The following is a 19,334-nucleotide window of genomic DNA, read 5'->3' as shown; positions in this document are numbered from 1 at the left end:
CTTGTGTCTGTGTCAAAGAGCAATATTGACTGTACTCAAGTATTTTCATACTTGGTCTGATTTCATAGCTAGGATTTTTTTGTCTAATATAAGAGGCTTCATGTAATCACTGTTAAATCTACAGCTTATGTTTGACAAGTGGGTCATTGGTTAATGGAAGCAAGTAAATCCAGCTGTTTATCTTTTCAGTAAGATCAGTGTTTCTGTATGCTCTTGTCTACTCAGAATGGAGATGTGTACATTTTTAATGGCACTCGCTCTATTTCAGAGTAGGGGTGTGAGCTTTATATTACATTTCTTCTGTTCCCTACATTTAAATAAAATAAAGTAATGGTAGTACTTCAGCTGATATCACATTTGATCCACGAATTTATGGCAGCAGTAGTAGTACTATTAGCTACTAGATGTGATTTTAAAAAGTCATTAATTTGACTTTATAAGGAAAACTCAATTGTACATTGATCACAAGTTTTCATGCTGCTTCATTTTTCCCTCTCCAAGCCCCAGTATTTGTGAGTATTGGTGTTAGCAGATGTACCTTGCACTAAAGGAGGTGAGCAGTAGCTTTCTCCTAACTAGTTTTGTCTCTTAACAACTAGGCAAGGACATTTTTTGGCCACTTTGAAATTTTGGTATTTCAGAAAGTGCTTGGTAAGCTTTCTGTAAGGTGCTAATATCTAAAGAAAGTACTTGCAGCTAATAAAGGCCCTCAAGTGTTCATAGAAACTTGATGTAATGTGTCAGGTTCCAAAAGCCCTCTTATGGACTGACTGACAGTGAGATGAGTTTACAGTTTGCAAGTCTTTTTAATTATTTTTTTATTCAAAGTACTATCATAAATGTAATGTGATTAAAGCTGTCTGTGAAAATTTTCTTCTTCATTTGAAAGTGATTTTACTAATAAGACTTCAGTTAAACACTATGAGGATAGTGTACATGGACTTGTCATTGGGAGAAGTCCGTTTTCCATCAATAAATGAGGAAAATAAACTTTGATTAGTAGTGTTATTGTGTAAAGTAGCAATGAAATTGTACTTGGAAGAAGGGTTCTTGCTCCCAAATGCTCTAGCATTTGCAAATAATAATTGTTACATGCATGCCTGTTGCAAATCTAAATACTTAACAGCAAGTTAAAAAAGCACGTGTGTAAGGAATTACAAGACCATAAAGAACAGCGTGCCTCAGTGCTTGCATTTGACCTGTAATGAGCATGAAATAACTAAGAGCAAGACTGGTGAGACAAATTTCTCTTCAGTTGTATGTAAATGCATATATTTGTTCTAGCCCAAAGAGGAAGCACTCCCTGATTTTTTATTTTTTTTTTGTGAGCTACCAATGGTAAGCAAATCCTTGCAACCCAGTTTTTCAGAGGTACCAAAGTGCCTCAGATGTTTCACCTCTTCAGTGTGTTAAGAGCAGCAGTGTGTCACACGAGGTGTGCAAATCCCAGATGTTTTGCAGCCCACAAATACAGATGTCACACTGGGGATGGCTGCATGCAATTGTCCGTGCAACTTACCAGGCAAGTACTGCAGCACATTCCTCTCTGCCTGAATGGAATGAGGTGTAATTAGCTGATGACAGTGTGTTAGCTGGACAATAGATATGCTGGGGATTTCGTCTGTGGGAAGGAAGCCCATCTGACCCAGGGTCTCTGCAGGTGGCTAATGAAGGAAAGTGGGAATTGCCCAAGTGCTACAAATGATTTTGTGTGAAAACGGAAGGATAGAAAAGAATGGGAGAAAGAACAATGAGGAAACCTCTGGTGTGGAAGAAATCCTGAGATAATAAAAGGGAGGGGACACTCATCTAGTAGTACCAATGGGGAAAAGGGATATAATTTGCATAGCTGCAGAGCTGGAAGTACTGCATGGATCAGTAAGCAAACTGTGGAGGAAAGGATGAGGACCCACCATAGGGATAGTGAGGGTGAAGCAGGAGAAGCTTGTGCAGACTTATGACAGTGAGTGCTTTGAGGAAGCTGGTCGTAACAGCAGAGCCTGTTTCTGTATTGGTAAAATGTGGGAGCTGACAGAAATTAGTTTTTGTAAAAAGCTATGAATGTCCCAGACAAAAAGCAATTACCAAGAGAGAAGGGGCAGGTGGCATACAAACAAGAAAGCACACCACTTTCAGTGTAACTTTTTGGCATTTGCTAATTTGATGGGCGCATGAAACACATTTGCTTTATAAGAAAATTATTTGTAGTACACTGCAAGGACATGAGGAAACTATTTGTAGAGTATTTTGCAGCAAGGCACTGGATTCTTGGGCCAGGATTTGCAATCGCGGAAACACTCACACTACTGAATGACTTGGCAGTGCAATTTTGATCCTGGTCAGGCATGAATATGCTCTGTATTTCTTTCACGCTAGCTAAAGTACGTAATAATGTTTATGTTGGCTTTTTGCTGGGTGTGGGATGACAGACTTTTAATTAACAGTTTCCTGAGACAAAATAACCCCTTCAAATCTTGATTTGTAATGATCTAGCCCTTTCTGTCAGGTGGTTGAAGCATTTTTGATTCACTAATAGGTACCTGAAATCTCAATTGACCATCTTCTGGAACCATTATTTTCTTGTGCCAGCCTTCTCCCTTCCTCTTGAGCAGTGGTGTCTTGAACAGTTTGGTAAATGTTGATAAATGTAATGTTCCTTGTGATGAGTTATAAACTCTGCAAGCTTCAGGTGTTCAGTATCTATATGGTGATGTTAGACAAAGTACAACACTGAATGCTGAACAGTGCTTAGCCGATAATCGTTCCAAAGCATTTAAACTTCTCCTTATGTTATATGCAGGTATTGGATAGTCACGTTAGGCATTAAGTTACTTGGATAATGTGCAAATCAAATGGCTATCAGCTTCACAACTCTTGTACAAATACTGAGAGAATCATTGATCTCAAGAGCCATTTTTAACTCTTCTTTAATTCTTAGTATGTAATATCGGTGCTAAGTCAAGTTTTCAGCAAGGTAACAAAAGTAAAGATTTGAAAGTCATCTGCCAATAAGGTATCACTTTAGTGTGGGATAAGCCATATCATATTTTCATGTTAGAAACCTTATTAAATGGTCTTGAGTACTTCCCATTTGTCCTCCATGCCCCAGTGCTGCTTTTCTGAAATATATCACTAGGCTGAGTACATTGCTCATATTTTCAGTGTAGAATCTAAGAAGGAAGGAGTGGTAGATGATCCACTCCTGCATGATGGTTTTTGTCTGCTTTTTTTCTTGATACCTCTCTAGCTCCAAGAAAGCCAAAGATTCCTGAATATCTGGAAATATGTAAGGAAGTGCTAGATTTTTCTTACACTCTCTCACATTTCCAAACCCAGGCTCTTACCATTTAGAAGTTGTTTCATTGGTTTTGCTTAGGATATGGATGTCTGAAGCACTGCCTTTTTCCAACAGTAACAGTCATGAGCTGTACTGTATGCAAACTTGAAAATCACAAATCCCTCTCTTCTAGAACACAAATCTCACTTTCATTTAATAGGGTTTTATCATTCTCTGGAAAAGTGTAGGAATCCAGATTACCTGAACATTTTGAATGGTTTGCTTTGACCCTTCATGGCCATCTGAACTCTGACAGAACAAGCTTGGAAAAAAGTAGTTAACACCTCACTGTAAGTGGAAGTGGCAACTGGTAAATCTAGAACACCTTCAGACAAATAATGGCATGTAATGCATTTGAATGAGCCATGAGGCAGTCTCCAGCCTCAGCTCCCTTCAGTTAGTACTAAAGGCAGAGTGAAGAGTTGTTACTTCAAGCATTTATTGATCGCAGCCTCCGTTTTCAGGTTTTCAGGTAAAAGCAGCCACTCAAGGTGTGCCTGAAACTCTGCTGTAGCCCAGAGGATATCATAGAACTGTTACAAACCCTAAAGAATTCTAAATTTTGGGTTGGTCCGGAGTTAATGGAAGTAAAAATTTCTTCTTTCTGGAACAATCATTTGCTGAGTGTTTCCTGCTGTCACTGGAGCTTTTTGTTATGTAGGAAGTGTTGGATAAAAATGTCGGATATTCAGTGTGAACTTCTTATGTTTGAAGTACGGAATCCTTTGATGTATACTGAAGAGTGCTTCTTTCTAAGTAGGATTTTTTTTTTTTCCTTTAAAACAGATGGATTTAGCTAAACTCTGAAAGGGTGGGATTATTAAAATTTCTGGTAAATCTATTTATTAATTTTAATCTAACCATTAATGTTAAAAGTATGTAACTAGACTTAAAGTATCTCTTCTATTCCAGAGTTCCTGAAATCCTGTTTCTGTGAAATCCTGGTTTTGTAGACAGTGTTTGAATCTTAAAATAATCCTCTGATTTCTATTTGATTTATACAGTAGCTGTAAAAGGTAGCTGCTTCCTTTTTAAAGAAAAATACCTACAGGCTGTGGCTCTTTGAGACCTCTCTCTTTAGTGAGGAATTCATACGTTAATGGTCTGATCGGATTTGCAGCATATTAGGCTAAATTTTCAAGAATGCTTAGCTGACAAAGACACCAACTTTTATTTTACTCTTCCTCACAGGCTCAGAACACTTCTTAAAATATTAAATGTGACCTCTGAAATATAAATATGTCCATATATTTAAAAATAGACTTGAATTACCTCATAGGGATGTGGTCCATGCACATTGTGTAATTGGGACAGCTCTCCTTCTATCTTTCCCTTTATCTGTCTCTCTCCAGGGAAAGCGAATAATCAAGACTTTGCTTAAAGTGGCAACACTATAATCCTCAAGGGTGGGAAGCTCATTCTTTATCTACAGGATGTCTGGAGTGATAAGTAGTTGTTTTATTAAATCTCATGCAGTGTTTCTTTGTCCCGACAAAATTATTATTTGCTATTTGGTATGGTGACCTTAAATGCAGCGCGCCTTGAAATATAAGGCGTAGAATGAAGTAATGGAGTAGAGGTGGAAGAATTTATTCAGTACTTTGTAAACTAAAAAAGCCTATAAAGTTGTAGTTTTGAATTTTCACTTGAAGTGATTTTACGCCACAGTGTCTCTCTAATAGGAATGCAGTTGCAGATACCTTATTTGTGCTCCTTGTAGATAACATGCAAATCTGGATCTCTTAAGTCTTCTGTTCTTAATTTACTAAATGAAACTTTTATTCATGGCTTATACTATCAGAAATTAGGCTGATTCTGATGCAGCCTAATTAAGTACAGTCGTATCCATCTTACTGAATCTACTCATGGAGGGAATGAAGTGTGTCTGTGTACCTTAATGAATTGGAACTTCCTTGAACAAGCAAGGTGTGCCCAAGACTTAACTGTGTAACTTTTAATACCTCTTCCCAAAGTTGCTTCCTGATTTGCTTTATTCACATATTGTCAACTCTAAACACTGTTGGCCAGCTCCTTCAGAGAGATTCTGTTTCTGAACACGTTTGTGATATTTCTAGGACTCAAGTGTGCGTGTTTAACTTTGATTTTGCTCTACAGTGTGTGAATATTTTGCTTTGCAGAATTCTGTTGATTTTCATCCTGACAAAGGAAGACTGTGAGAATAGTTAAACCGGAAAAGCCGACTACATTGATCAGGACTGCTGCTTTACAGTAGCTGTTTCTACCTTCTAACTGTTTATTTGCATGAAATTCAGTTTTGTCATTCCCTTTCCCAGTGGAAAAACTGCACTTGTGACAGGATTATTTGTGAAAATGCTCTGAAAATTGAAGTACATGGGTCAAAATCATTATACTTGTATTTGCTACAGTTGGAAGCTGTAGCTGAGGTGTATTTTGAGAGCAATGCAAGGAATGTTGTGCTGATTCCTTTATGAACTTGAACATGGACAGAGATGTTGGATGTGGGATGCTTATTGGTCGCTCTAGAGTTAAATGCATTTTCTTGATCTCACTCCTGGTATTCCCCTCTCCCCCCCTCCCCCCATGAAGTTGTCCAGGCAGTGGGGAATTTCTGTAGTCATTAATTATATTTATACTTTGGCTGTGTCACACACAAAGCTGCCTAAAACCGTGTGCTTTTTTTTTTAAATCTTCTGACAGATATATCAGCAGAAGTTTCTAGTGTGGCCACCACCTCTGTTTTCAGAGGCTGTGCACTGATCACTTCTTATCAGTGTTAAAATACTCATAATTTATTTCCACATAGAGTGCCCAGTATAAAATTCTGGCTTGTGCATGCCTGAGGTCATTCTAACATTACATTTCTGGCTTTTCAGTGATTTCACTCTCAAATTACACTGCATAGCCTTTTTACTGCAGTAAGGGAGGAAGGCCTAGAGTAAGTAAGGAGAGGGGAACTGAAAATGAAAGCTCTGAGAAGAAAGGAGCAACCAATATTTTGGAGAATGAAATTTAGCTTATTGCAGCGCTTACTAGTGCTTGCTCTACCCAGTTCACCACAGCAGAAATCAAAGTGTTGCAATACATGTGTTGGGATACGGTGGTACCTTTTTCATCTTCAGCACACCTGGGACTTGGTGTATTCTCTGGGGCAAGTGTGGGAGCACCTCATAATCAAAGTCAGGTGGGAAGTGGGGAACAGCAGGCTAATGTAGCATGGGAGAGGGTTACCCTGAGAGGGTGGGGCATCTGTCTTTTGAGGTTTTCTGGATTTGGCTAGACTATGATCATGTCACCAAACACAATCCGATCTTGTGTTGGTGATGAACCTGCTCTGAGTGGGAGATTGGACTGGGTGACCTCCATAGTTCTTTTCCAGCCATTGCTTCTGTGGTTCTCAGTGCTTGAAGATCTATTGATTTTATAATTCCACCCTTCAGCATTAATTGCTTTCCTGGCTCTTTACTTTGCTTAATCTGCTTATCATCAGTAGGTACGATATTTTGGTACTTTCAACATACTATAGGTGTTTTGATAAATACCACACAAACCTTTTGTTCTTCCCATTGCTTGTCTATTTGTATACCTTCTGCATATAAAAATCTATAAAGGCACAGGCACCTAATAATACCAACAAGTTCCTCCTTCTTGTTCTGTTCTGCTGGATCCATTTCTGAGACCTCTTTACTCAAAACAATGAAGGTGAGAAGAAGTTAAAGACAAGAATCGTCTTTGTAGGCCACACAGCGCTCGGAAACAGATGTAAGGTGGAGGGAGTGACATGCATGTGGAAAATCCATGTTGCACCCCGTGTCCCCTAGACTGTGCTAGATCTACCAAAGAAGCATGTGCTTTCTGAAAACCGAGTGCCAAACTTCTTTGCCAAGGCCTGACTCAGCCTTTATAAAGGTAAGGTGCTGCGTTGACATAGTGTCTTTTCTGACCTTGAGTCTTAATACAAAGGCAAGAGGGGGTTTGAAGTGAGGCTGCTGTGCTGTCCTCAACTGCACTTCTCTCCTGTAGCTTTGGCAGTGCCTCTTTTAAACAGTTTTAGAAGCTTCAGTAAAGAAGCTTCTGTTCTTTGCCACTGGTGAAGAAATAAAAACATTTTTACAGTTTGGGGTAGCAGAGTATTTCACTGCTTGCTGCCTAGCAAAACAGGTAGGGTTATGTCTGCCAGCTAAAGACCTACTATATAGATTACTTTTATATTCTATCATCATGTAGCATTTCAGTCTTCTCCACACTCTTGAGTGTTACTAAGATACTTATCGGCCTTTTTAGCAGAATGTATGTTGCTGCTTGTTTTGAAAAAGACTCAAAGACAACTTTATCCATTGGGGTTACTGTTGCCACATGAAGGGAACACTTTTTATTATCCACTGCAAATGACTATAGGTCATTAAAGCAAAATTTGAGTATGTTTGAACACCAAGAGAGGGGGTTTTTTTGGGTTTTTTTTCTGCCAGGTTTTCAGAGGACCACGGCAGATTGACAGACTAACTTTTTTGTTGAAGATTGTTGAGTTTTGTTGAGGATTGATCTCTGTGTGTTAATGTATACATCTGATATAAATCCAAGTAGTTTTTCTGTGGTTCTAGTGCTACGCAGTTGGTATTTGTGTTGATTGTATTCACCCTATTGGCTCTCTGTGAATCTGGAGACTAGATCATGAGCGTAATCATACAAACTAAGCTTTCAGCAAAGTGTGTTTTTTGTTTCAAAAGTTAGAAAAAAGATTAGATAAATTGTTGTCAATTTGCTTTCTTTGTGCACAAAACCCTCCCGACAGAAATTTCATAATACTTCAGAACTTTTGACTGCTAATAAAATATTAGCATATGCCTCTGAGAATGAATGAGAAATACTCGTATTGCTTCTATTTTATCTGCCGCTTTAAAACTCATTTTAAAGGAGTTGGATTTGGACTTTTGGGGGTTTTTTTGTGTGTGTTGTTTGGGGTTTTTTTGTTGTTTGTTTGTTTGTTTGTTTTAAGATGTTGGGAGATTTGCCCAAATATTTATTGCTGGTTTGTATCTACTGACCTTGAGGTCTTACGGAGCTTTTTGGAGACTCTGCCCATAGTGACTCTTACTGGTTTCAGTTTAGAGAAAACAATTTGTAAATGGTTGCACACTTTGGTTTTCTAGTGTGGTAAACATGAGCTGTGATGTGAGGGTAGGTTTTACCATGGTAAAGTTCAGATCTGCTTCTGAGGAAATGACCAGCATTGCTCTGTGGTTAGGTTTGAACTTCGAAGAACCTCGCTATTTAGGCAAGGGGAGATCTGCAGAAATCGGAGATACACAGAGTGGGACAAGAAACCCTTTCAAATGAGGAAGAGAAGGAGATGAGGAGTGGTGTCAATGGTGATGTGAACGGAGCTAGCAGTGCCAGCAGTTCAGTGCTACCATCTTGTCAGGGGGTTCCTTTTCCGTTTCTGACCCAAGCAAGATTTTTAAAGGACATGCCATTAAATGGTTTCTCTGTGTAAGCCTGAGATCAGGAGAAAGCTGGAAATGTGCAATGGTGCTTGACAGGTATTTTACTGTGCTCTCTGTGGAGCTGGAAAGGGAGGGGATGGCATAGGGCTTGGTACCTTGGACATCCTGGTGCTTGGGTGTGGAAATCCAGGCAGACTAGCAGACATGGGACATGAGTCTCATTTCTGACATCCTTGTGTTCTCGTACCACTTAATATTTATGCACATTTTGTTAATAAAATGTCCTCTATATTTAACACAAACCCTGTTCTTGTGAGCTGCAGCCAGTGGAGCTGGAAGACAAGGACAAGCTTTGTGCAGTGGAGATGGCCGTTCCCCCAGGCACACCAAAACAGAGGGGAGATGTGAAGGAGAGATGGGCGGTGTTTTCCAGTCACGCTGCTGCCGTCTGGGCGTTGGAACAGAGCAGTGTGCTGGGGGATGCTTATTTCATGCTGATGGCAAAAGCTTGAGAGCTCGAAATAGCTCCTTAGTGTCAGGAAAAGGCAGGTGGTGTTGAGGTACCGGGGAAAGGAGGAAGAGGATTGAGGTTGCGAGGGGGGAAAGGAGGATTGAGGGGTTTTGGGGGGCCAGGAGGTAAGAAGGATGAGGATTGAGATATGGTGTCGAAAAGGAAGATGAGGATTTGAGGTATCGTGGCGGGGGGGGGGGGGGGGGAAGGATGAGGATTGAGGTATCGAAGGGGGGAAAAGGAGGATGAAGATGAGGTGGCGGAGGGGGGGGGGAAGGAAAGGAAGATGTTGAGGTATCAGCGCGAAAGGAGATTGAGGTATCGAGCTTTAGAGATCTCGGCTGTTGTCATTGAGACAGGGCGGGATCGCCGCTGCCATAGGGAGAGGTGGGCAGAGGAGCGGCACAGCCCCGTTCCCGGGGTGGGGAGAAAGGACGTGCTTCTGTGCCGCCCACGAGCCCGGGGAGGCGGCGGTGCGGGATAGCGGGAGGCTGCCCGCAGCGCTTTGTCTGCTGCACCGGCGAGGGCCGCCTCTTCGCACCTCGGGCTGGCCCTGCCACCCGCGGGGGGCGGCGGGTCCCCCGCACGCACGGGGGGCGGCGGCCAGTGGCTCTCTTTGTGTGCGGGCGGAGATGGGGGCGTTGCTTCCCATCCCGTGCGGGGCGGAGATGGGCGCCCCCCTTCCCCTCCCTCCATCCTCATGCGGGGCGCAGATGGCCCCCCCACCCCATCCCCGTGCTCGGCTCAGATGGGCGCTTCCCCCACCCTTCAATCCTCGTGCGGGGCGGAGATGGGCGCCCCCATTCCCACCCTCCATCCCCGTGCGGGAGACCCGCTTCCCGTCCCCTTGCGCGGCGGCGATGAGCTCTCCCCGCATCCCATCCTCCATCCCCATGCGGGGCTGAGATGGGCTCCCTCCGCCTCCACGCACAGCGGAGATGGGCGCCCCCCTTCCCATCCCCATGCGCAGCGGAGATGGGCGCCCCCTCATTCCATCCCCATTCCCCGTGCAGAGCGGAGATGGGGGCGCCCCCATTCCCATCCCCATTCGCAGCGAAAATGGGCGCCCTCCCCTCCATCCCCGTGCGGAGCGGAGATGGGCTTTCCCCTCATCCCACCCTCCATCCTCATCCCCGTGCGGGACGCTCCCATTCCTTCCCCCCATTCATCCCCGTCACGGGAGGAGTTGGGCGCCCCCCGTGCGCAGCGGGGCAGTGCCGGGGGGGGGCCGCGGAGTCGGCGGGTTGCTATGGCGAGGGCCGGTCACGTGGTGCGGCGGCGGCGGGGCTGACGCGCGGGGCGGGGCGGCGAGGCCGGGCGGGCGGCGAGAGTCGAGGCTGCCGCCGCCACCGCCGCCACCACCTTCCGCAACCCAAGCAGCTCGGGGCTCCGCGGAGCCGCTGGAGCGCCAATGCCCGGACCGACCCAAGCCCTGTCCCCAAATGGCGAGAACAACAACGACATCATCCAGGATAACGGGACCATCATCCCTTTCAGGAAGCACACGGTGCGCGGGGAGCGCTCCTACAGGTACGGCGGGGAGTGCAGCCCCCCCCCCCTCCCCCCCCAATGGAGATGTGGGAATGCGGGATGCAGCCTCCCCCCCCCCCCCCCCCCCCCCCCCCCCCCCGGCGATGCGGGATGCAGCCTCCCCGCCCGGCCCCGGAGATGCGGGATTGCAGGATGCAGCCTCCCCGCCCGGCCCCGGCGGTGCGGGAGGACCGGGAGATGCTTTGTCCGGCTTGGGAAAGCCTTTGGTGAATGGGCGGGGGATGCCCGCAGGGGCTCCCGAGCGGAAGAAAGGCTGTTAATAATACAATAAAAAAAAATTTAAAAAAGGAGGAAAATAAAGGCAAAGGAAGGCAGCGCGGGCAGGCAGCGCCGCAGCGCTCGCTGCGGATCGCGGGGGTGGCGGGGGCACCGCACCGAGCGCTGCCCGTGTCCCCGGCACGGGGGGACAGCGACCCCTCCCCGAGGCCGCGGTGACAGCCTCCTCGGTGCTGGGAGGGGGGGCGGCTCCATCCACCCCGCCCGCCCGTCCCCGGCTTGGGTTTATTTATCATTTCTCATTTTGGAGCAGGGGGGGGGGCACGTCCTTTTGTCGCAGTTGTCGGCATTTCTGATGAATCGCTCGGTATGCGCTGCTGGCAGCCCTTCTGCGTTAACATCTCTGACAATATGTTCCGGCTGATAAGCTCATTAAAATTGTTTGCATTGTTTGATAAGGGTCGAGGAGCAGCTCGGAACGCAACTGGTTTTATGCGCTCCTTGCTGCCGCCTCGAAGGGTGTTGTGGCCGGTAGCTCCCCTTATGTTAATATACAGTTATTTTAAATACCCCCTGGGTGACAGCAAGCGATGCCACTGCAGAGAACACGCCCCTTAAAGCTTATTTTCAAACAGCAGGAAATGATGCTGCTTTCAAATATCTGACTAAAGTGGCGAATCTTATGCTCGATTAGATGAAAACAAATGTGGGTGACTTGGCTTGTTTGTCTGAAGAAAAACACAATATTTTTTCTCCCGCTGAGGAATAAGAGAGCTGCTACCGGTATAGCTGACCATTAATAACCTTAACGGGGAATCTCATTGTTGATCACATGCTGACGGGTGACTTGTGAAATGCGACGGAGATCCAAGCGTGTGGTTTGTTTGAATACCAGAAAATTTAGTCTGTCCCTCTCTCTGAATGTATTGTTACTTTGTGTAATGAAGCCTGGATACACGCATTTAGCACAAAGCAGCAAAATTGCTTTTGTAAAGACATACTCCTGCTTGCAGAAAGATGGGAGCTCTGACTTCTAAGGCTGAATTTCAGCTGGGCGCTACAAGACTCTGTTTTAGAGGAAAGCTGTATTTCCATCATGCACCTAAGCAGAAATACAGAATAGAATTGGAATGAATTATCATGCGTCTATCTTTAGTTATTCTGACGTGTCATGGGTGCTAGCGATTGCTGTCTTACTGCTTTCCTTCAGAAAGGTTCTTTGGAAAAGCTCTCTTGAACAGGGTTCTCCATTATCCTTTTGCAGTATTGTTGTATGTAATTTTCTGCAGCCATCAACAAGTCGGTTTTCTTGTCCCTCTGTCTGTCATATCATCTATTGAACTATGTCTAGAAAAGACATTGTGAGGCTGCTGTTAATCACGTGATGGCAGAAATAATAACATTTTTCAGTTTTCCAGAAACTGTGAAGTTACTCTGCATTTGAATAGCCTTTCATCCAGAGTATTCCTCCTCAGTCTTGTAGAGCTTTGTATCGGTTTGTCTCCCTATCTATAGGGATATAAAGGAATGCAGAGCTACTAATGCTAATGTTGCATGTTATGTTAGGACAGTAAATAAATAATCCAATTAAAGTTTTTTAAAGATAAACCTTTAATGCACAAATAAGTCTCTGCTGTGGAATCATATTTAGGTTTTCTGTTCCTTGTGGAAACCTCCCCTGATCTAGAGTCACAGCACCCAAATCTGTTGATTTCCCCTTCCTCCACTGGAGAGAATGATTTGTTTTAATCCGTAGCTCTAATGACTTTGTGAAGTGAATGTCAACCATAGCAGAAAGAAACCTTAAAGAATATGTAAACAATGGTGAAACTTCTCCTTAGTATACTGGAAGATAAGGTGCTTTTAACTTACCTAAGTATATTTTAATAGCTAGGCTTGTTTGGTCCTTGCTAAATCTGAGTTGAAGCAGAAGATTACTAAATCTTACAGATTAATGCCACCAGTGTTGTGCCTGCTGCCATGCTGGAGTGTTGGTGCCATGCTGACTTGGGAGCAGGCTTATGGAACAGCCTATACAACTTTACCATATGACACATCAAGTTGGTATGCCTCTGATTGTTGGGCTGGTTTCTTCCATCTGCATCTAGGAATATTGAATAAATATATAATTAAAGGCAGCCTGAAGCATGATACTAGATCAGGAGTTGTACAGATCTAGAAGTACGTACTTTGCTTGCAATACACTTCTGCGTCCTGCAGCTTTGCTCTTAATTTAAACTGCACCTATCATATGTATAGAGGTCCAGTATTTGCCTTTCACTTCTCTCTCCTTTAACAGCAGATTATTTTTTTTTCAGATTTTTACTTTTAACATGCTGTGTTTCATAAAAGTTAGTGTTTGGTCAGAATAAATTTGTGTTTACCATTTTAGATATTCTCGTTCAGATGTTCTCTGACCTAAAAAAAACCCCAAAACATTTAGTGTTTCAAATACCAGCTCCTACAAAAGATTTTATATCCAACTCCCAAAGCAGATGTAGAAAGAGATGAAGTTTGTACCATTTTGCAGACTAGGAAGCCGACGTGAAAGGAATTGCCCTGAATTATCCACCAAGTTGAGGACGCAGCAGGGAATTGAACCTATACCACATGAGTCCCAACCGTGTGCTCTGTATGCAAAGCCACAAATAGTTTTCCTAAGTCTTCCAAAGGACATATTATATTTTGCAGACTGGGACATAGAGCCCAAGGTGTTAAGTTTCACATTCAGTCTCACGTAGATGGTAAATGGAAACCAGGCGCTTTGGTGTAAAATTTAGTCACAGGGAGATGTTAACTTTCAGAGTAAATGACTGTAGTCAGTCTGTATTTCCCTAGTGAAATGCTGTTTCAGGTGCTCCGGAACAGGAGATTGACTTTAAAATTTGGTTGGGACTGAGGTGTCATTTTGTTGGCCCAAAATAGGTTTGGGCTCATTTCTGAGAGTGGCATTACATTTAATTATAGTTTTACTTGTACGGTTAAAGAACACTGGAAAAAAATCAGTGAGAAAACAGATCAACAGCTATATAAAGAACTTTTTTAAGCAGGGTATGTCTGTAGTACATTTTTGCCAGACTCTAGGCATCTTGTGGTGATCAGCTCATTATGATTTTAAAAGCTAGCTATACAGAGTTCGAATGTTTCCAGGTCTGAATGGCATACCTAGCCTAAACCACTCTGGTCTAAAAAGGGAAAGCTGTTGTACCCTCCTTTGCAGGATTCCATGCCTAACTTTTGATCTGTCTGTGTGCTGCTAGAAAGATGGTTTTCTGGTCCTTTGTATGCTGGCTATATTTAGTTTTATATCCAGAGCTCACGTGAAGGGGAGAGAAGTGGAACCAATTTCCTGATTATATTTCTTCAGATCTCTAAGCTAAAAATAAAGTAAAACAAAACCAAAAAGAAACAAAAACAAACAAAAAAAAGAAAACCCTTTCTTGTCATGTACCTTTCTTATAGTATCTGGTTTAAATTCTTGGTTTTCCTAACTGTTGCCGTACTTTTAAAAATCGTTAAGCTGCTATGTGTGCAACAGCGCGGTGTGTAATAACGAAAGCTGGACGGAAGTGGCGATTTCCTTACCCACTGCTGAAATAAGCTGTGGGATGTTACCGGGTGTATCTGGCTATCTGAGTTTACTGCAGTGGGAGCCGGATAACTTCCACGCTGGAAGTTGAGATTTACGTTACAACAAAATCTGTTTTGATGTTTGCCTTCCTAACTCCCAATGGATTGCTGGACGCAGGCTGGCCCCACGTGATGGAGAGCATCCTTCTCTTGACAGGATGCATCCTTGCCCCTGTCTATGGTGATTCTGTGCCATCCACAGGTGTGCAGCTTTACTTGGGGTGCAAAGGGAAGCTTGCTGCTTTGCGTACTCCAGAACAAGGCGTTTCTTGCTCTAAAATTAGGTTCCATTGAATGTGAAAAGCTGGTAATTCCACTGAAGGAAAAATGATAGGTTTTGTTGTTAAAAGTAATAGATAAAGGCCCAAACGTTCCTTGCTGAGCAACTGTGAAGAAAATACAGAGTAAACATAGTGAGTTGTCTTTTCACTTTATAGTGCAGACAGGCATCCTCTGAAACTGTAAACGCTAGTCAAAGCAAAGGCTGCTGAATATTTTAGTAACTGAAGCGTTGTTTCCAGAGGTGTTTGCTCTTGTCCTGACTGGTGATATCGCAGATTATGAGAAGTTTGCCCTAGGTTTCACTGGAAGCAGGAGAAGGGTAATAATAAATATTTGTTTATAAAAAAGAATCCATAAATTGGGCTTGAGCTTTTCTAAAGGTGATATTTGTGATGATCCTCTTGTCTGTCAAGCATCTGTATTGCAACAGGATAGTTACTAGCTATCCAAGAGGAGACTATCCTGGTGACTTACAGCCGGCAGCTACCAGCCAGCATGAGAGGTACTGTGCAGGAATGTTTCCTTGGTTCCTGTGAGCTTAGGTAGCCTCTATTTTCTCTTCTTTCACTTTCATAAAGCTGGCTTCCTGCTGCTGCTGTTCCCCTTTAATCTTGTTTTCTGATTAGGGAGTACTCTGCCTAGGGAGAGCAGTTTTGGTGAGTATCTACCGCTGGGCAGCTCTGGCTCTAAAAAAGTAACTGGGAATCACATGTGACTGCATGTAAATGTCTCTTATGATGATGACTCTGCTCGATACTGCATTGGCTGTCTGAAGCCTAGACAGTCTGTGCCTGCGTTATTGGGCTACATCTTAACCTGAATTTAGATCTTGAGGGAAACATCTTCACAGTGTTTTGGGAGTTGAAGGTATTTTCTAAAATCAGGGGCTAAGAAAGAGGTATCTTTATGGAGGGGGAAGGGAGGAAAACAACATGTCACAGACAACCCAGTTTGTGTAAGGAAATGAAAGTAACTTTCAGACAGCACCATCTTCTCAGCTTGCACCCAAGTGCTCTCGACAAAAAGGTCTGAGTATACCTAGTTAGCACCCAGGCTTTGTGGGTTTCGGAAACATCCTGTAGATGGGAGGCTGCATTCTGGTTTTTGTTGTGTGTTTTTTTTAAAGTACCTCATAGAGCTGCATAGCAACAGCGCTGTGTTTCTGGCATACTGACAAAAAAAGAAGAAATCTGATGCTGTCACTTTTGGAAATAGACATTTTGGCTTCTGTCTACTTTCTTCAATCTAGCATTCCTGGAAAACAGGCACTGAAAAATATGCTGTGTTGTGAAAGAAAGGTGATTTGGAGGTGGGGCTGTGGACCAAGAGAGCCTGATAAAAGCAATTTCTTGGAGTTTTTCCTTTGCTGCCTGACTGGCTAGTTTGAGGGAGATGCAGCTACCTCATCACAGGCAGGCTGGACCACAGCAGTGTTCTCTCAGGTGACCCATCTGGTCTAACCTTTTGAGATATGAAACTTGTTGTGGGAGGCAAAAAGAAAAAATAAGTGTAGTAGGTTTAAATTTCAAGCCTTGGCACTTGAATGAGTGACTCTTTAAAAATATCCTCAGAGTTTTTAGCTTTGGGGCTAGTGAAGGGAGGCTAGTTTAATTTGACAGCCTTTTCTCCTTCCTCGTGTCCAAAGCTAATTATAGCAAAAGCTTGGTAAGGAAGAAGATAAATTGTGTGCCAGCTTTTCATTTTGGAGATGCAGCTTTCAGCTTTTGTTCGATAATTGAAAACGAGTGGTCTCTCCACATCTGTTCTCAATCACGCAAACCACTGAGTGGGATGGCACGGAGGCCGAAGTGCAGAATAAATGTAGTAGTGATGGTGGCAACAAGGCTCGTGCTGCATCAAGACAGTGTTTGGATACTCATGTTCCTCAGTCGCTGAATCCCGACCTCCAGCTAGCAGCACTAATTGTTTGCTTCCAGTATCAGTGCTAAGGAACGTAAACGGAAAACATCCATGTTTCTTCTGGGGATTGTGTCAGCTGAGCAGTGCGTAGCTGTTTGGGTCTTGCTCAGATCCCTGCTGCCTGACTCATCGATAAAGCATCTTCTTCATATTGTTTCATTATAATTAGGTGGGAGGAGAAGGGGAGTATCAGCTATAAAACTTCGCAAAACTTGCATTTAAGTGTTGGGGTTTTGGGAGTGGTGGCTTTATTTTTAATGCAATTCTGTTACCTTCATGCTACTGCATATTTAATTGAAAACTAAAATCTTGCCTGTTATATTTGGACAGATGTTTATCTAGCTTCCTGGTGGTATACCAAGTTATTAAATATGTGATAGAGAAGGCGCTGCATACTGTAAGCACATCCATTACATGGCTTTGCTTAACTGCTTTGAAATTTTTTCTTGTTTCCCATAGAGTCCCATGAGTAGTGAAGGCTGCTTTTGTGTTAATCTGTTTTTTTTGCTATGCTATCCAAACAGGAAATATAAACATTAATCAGTGAGCAGAGACTTAAGGATGTAACTTCTATAGGAAATCCTACAACTGTGCCAAGTCATTCTGCCTGGAGAGGAATGTACCGTGCAGGTTGTGGTCTTGATCTGGCCTTGCATACAGCTGCCTTGCATCGTTTATGCCTGTTGACTGGGAGAGTAAAGGGGTTTGAAATATGGGTGGCATGATTGAAGAAGGAGCCGGCGATCTGGATCCTGCATGCATGGAGGAGCGAGGCTGGAAACATTCGTGTGAGCTGATGTGAATTTAAGCAGAAATTTAGAGTGGTCTCGAACAATATTTAAAACAGCTATAGACACTGAAAAATCCTTGGTTTGGAGTATGTTTGGGACTTCTGCATAAAAACAGGGCCCTTCTCCAGTGTGGCAGTTGACAGAGTAAAGGAATAGCTTATTTTTCTCTAATGGCATAGTATAAAGCAATGGTGTATGTTCCTGTTTCTCCATATGGTTGCGTGTATTGTTTCAGAGGTTTAATTTTCAGTATTATATTTCTTGCAAATTTGGAACCCTGAGAGCTAGTTAGCAAGATCTGTGGACTTCAGTCCCATCTTTTAGGAATAACTCAAATGCATATCCCGCGTACAGCACGGTTCCTTAGTACTGCACAGATTTCCTACCCAAGCAGCTGTAATTATTCAGAGATGCACATGAATGCAAACTCTTGCCTGTCAGTCTGGAATGCAGTGTTGATGCTCAGAATGGCTTGCTGACTATATATATTAAACAATTTTGGGGGAATGAAAATTCATTTTAGGCAAATTTTACATGGTTGTTATGCTTTGCTGCTTAAGGTTAATCTCTGTGGACTTGGTCCAGTAATATCATGAATAGGAAGCACTGTAATATTTGGTATAGAATATGCATTTGCTTTACTTATGCATTCAATGTTATACAAATCATAACTTATTAAAATAACTATAGAATCTGTGAGTAATTGTTTGTATGGAAGTGGAGTGCATAACCCAGTGATATGAAAGTCCCGGGGGAGCTTTCATATACAGAAAGACTATGGTGTGTAGGAGTGCTGAGAACATGGAGGCAATGAAATGATAATTGTTGGAATAGAAGGGATAAATTTTCCTAAAAGGACAGCATTCGCATGTAAATAGCTGTTCTGTTAAAAAACCTCGTTCTGCAGAATGGCATTAAGTATACTTTACTGGATTATTGTTTGGGGTCCATACCACTTCTTGTCCATACTAATGTTTCAGAGTTATGCAAGATGTAGGTTCTGCTTCAGGATCTGAGAACACTGTTTTCAGTCAAGAGGTTCGTGTTGTGTCAGTTGTCAGACTCAAGGATGCATAAGGAGTATTTTATTTTTTTCCCTTTTAATATATATTTCTGCATGCAGAAGTTTGGCTCTCCAATGTACATTTTTAATATATGGTTCCCAAGTGTGAAATGAGTTGCAGCTATCTTAAGCAGCTATTTTTAGTATGGTGAGGTGGATTTTTCCACTACCACCTTTAGCACACCCCCTCCAATTGTTCCTGAAGTGCTACACAGTGTGGACCTGGTGATGCTGGAGAACAAGATGAACATGAGTCAGCGGAGCGCTCTCACAGGGAAGAAGGCCAAGCCCATGCTGGTCTCTATTAGCAGGCATGTAGCCAGCAGCTCTGGGGAAGTGATTATTCCCTTCTGGTGCTTCTGAGACCACATCTTGCATACTGTGCCTGAATTTGGCCTTCCCTGTTTGAGAAAGACAGTAACGTACTGATGGGATGGAAGGCTGCCGGGATGGTCAGGGTGCTGGAGCATGTGAGCTGGATTTGGTGAGCCTGGAGAGAGCTCAGGAGAGGGGAAGATCTCACTGCAGTCATCAGCTGTCTAATGGGATGGGGTGTAGCGAAGATAGAGCCAGGTTCTTCTCTGAGGTGCATGAGGAGAGGATGAGAGGC

At 43.2% G+C, this 19,334-nt stretch overlaps 1 protein-coding gene across 3 annotated transcripts in view; it reads left to right on the top strand.

The window, feature by feature from the left end:
• MAPRE2 (microtubule associated protein RP/EB family member 2) overlaps window positions 1-19,334 on the top strand; it is a 102,347-nt gene that overhangs the window by 31,941 nt on the left and 51,072 nt on the right. Inside the window, exon 1 of one of the 3 annotated variants that reach the window (XM_054057645.1) lies at window positions 10,558-10,801. The exons of 1 other annotated variant lie outside the window; for it this stretch is intronic. In XM_054057645.1, coding sequence (XP_053913620.1) covers window positions 10,683-10,801 — 119 coding nt within the window. In that variant the 5' untranslated portion in view covers window positions 10,558-10,682. Of the gene's footprint in view, window positions 1-10,557; window positions 10,802-19,334 lie in introns of those variants that run through there. One more of the 3 variants, XM_054057647.1, reaches the window with a different exon arrangement.

This window comes from Cuculus canorus, chromosome 2, assembly GCF_017976375.1.
Source record: "Cuculus canorus isolate bCucCan1 chromosome 2, bCucCan1.pri, whole genome shotgun sequence".
Taxonomy (NCBI): domain Eukaryota; kingdom Metazoa; phylum Chordata; class Aves; order Cuculiformes; family Cuculidae; genus Cuculus; species Cuculus canorus.
This window is presented reverse-complemented; position numbering and strand designations above follow the sequence as displayed.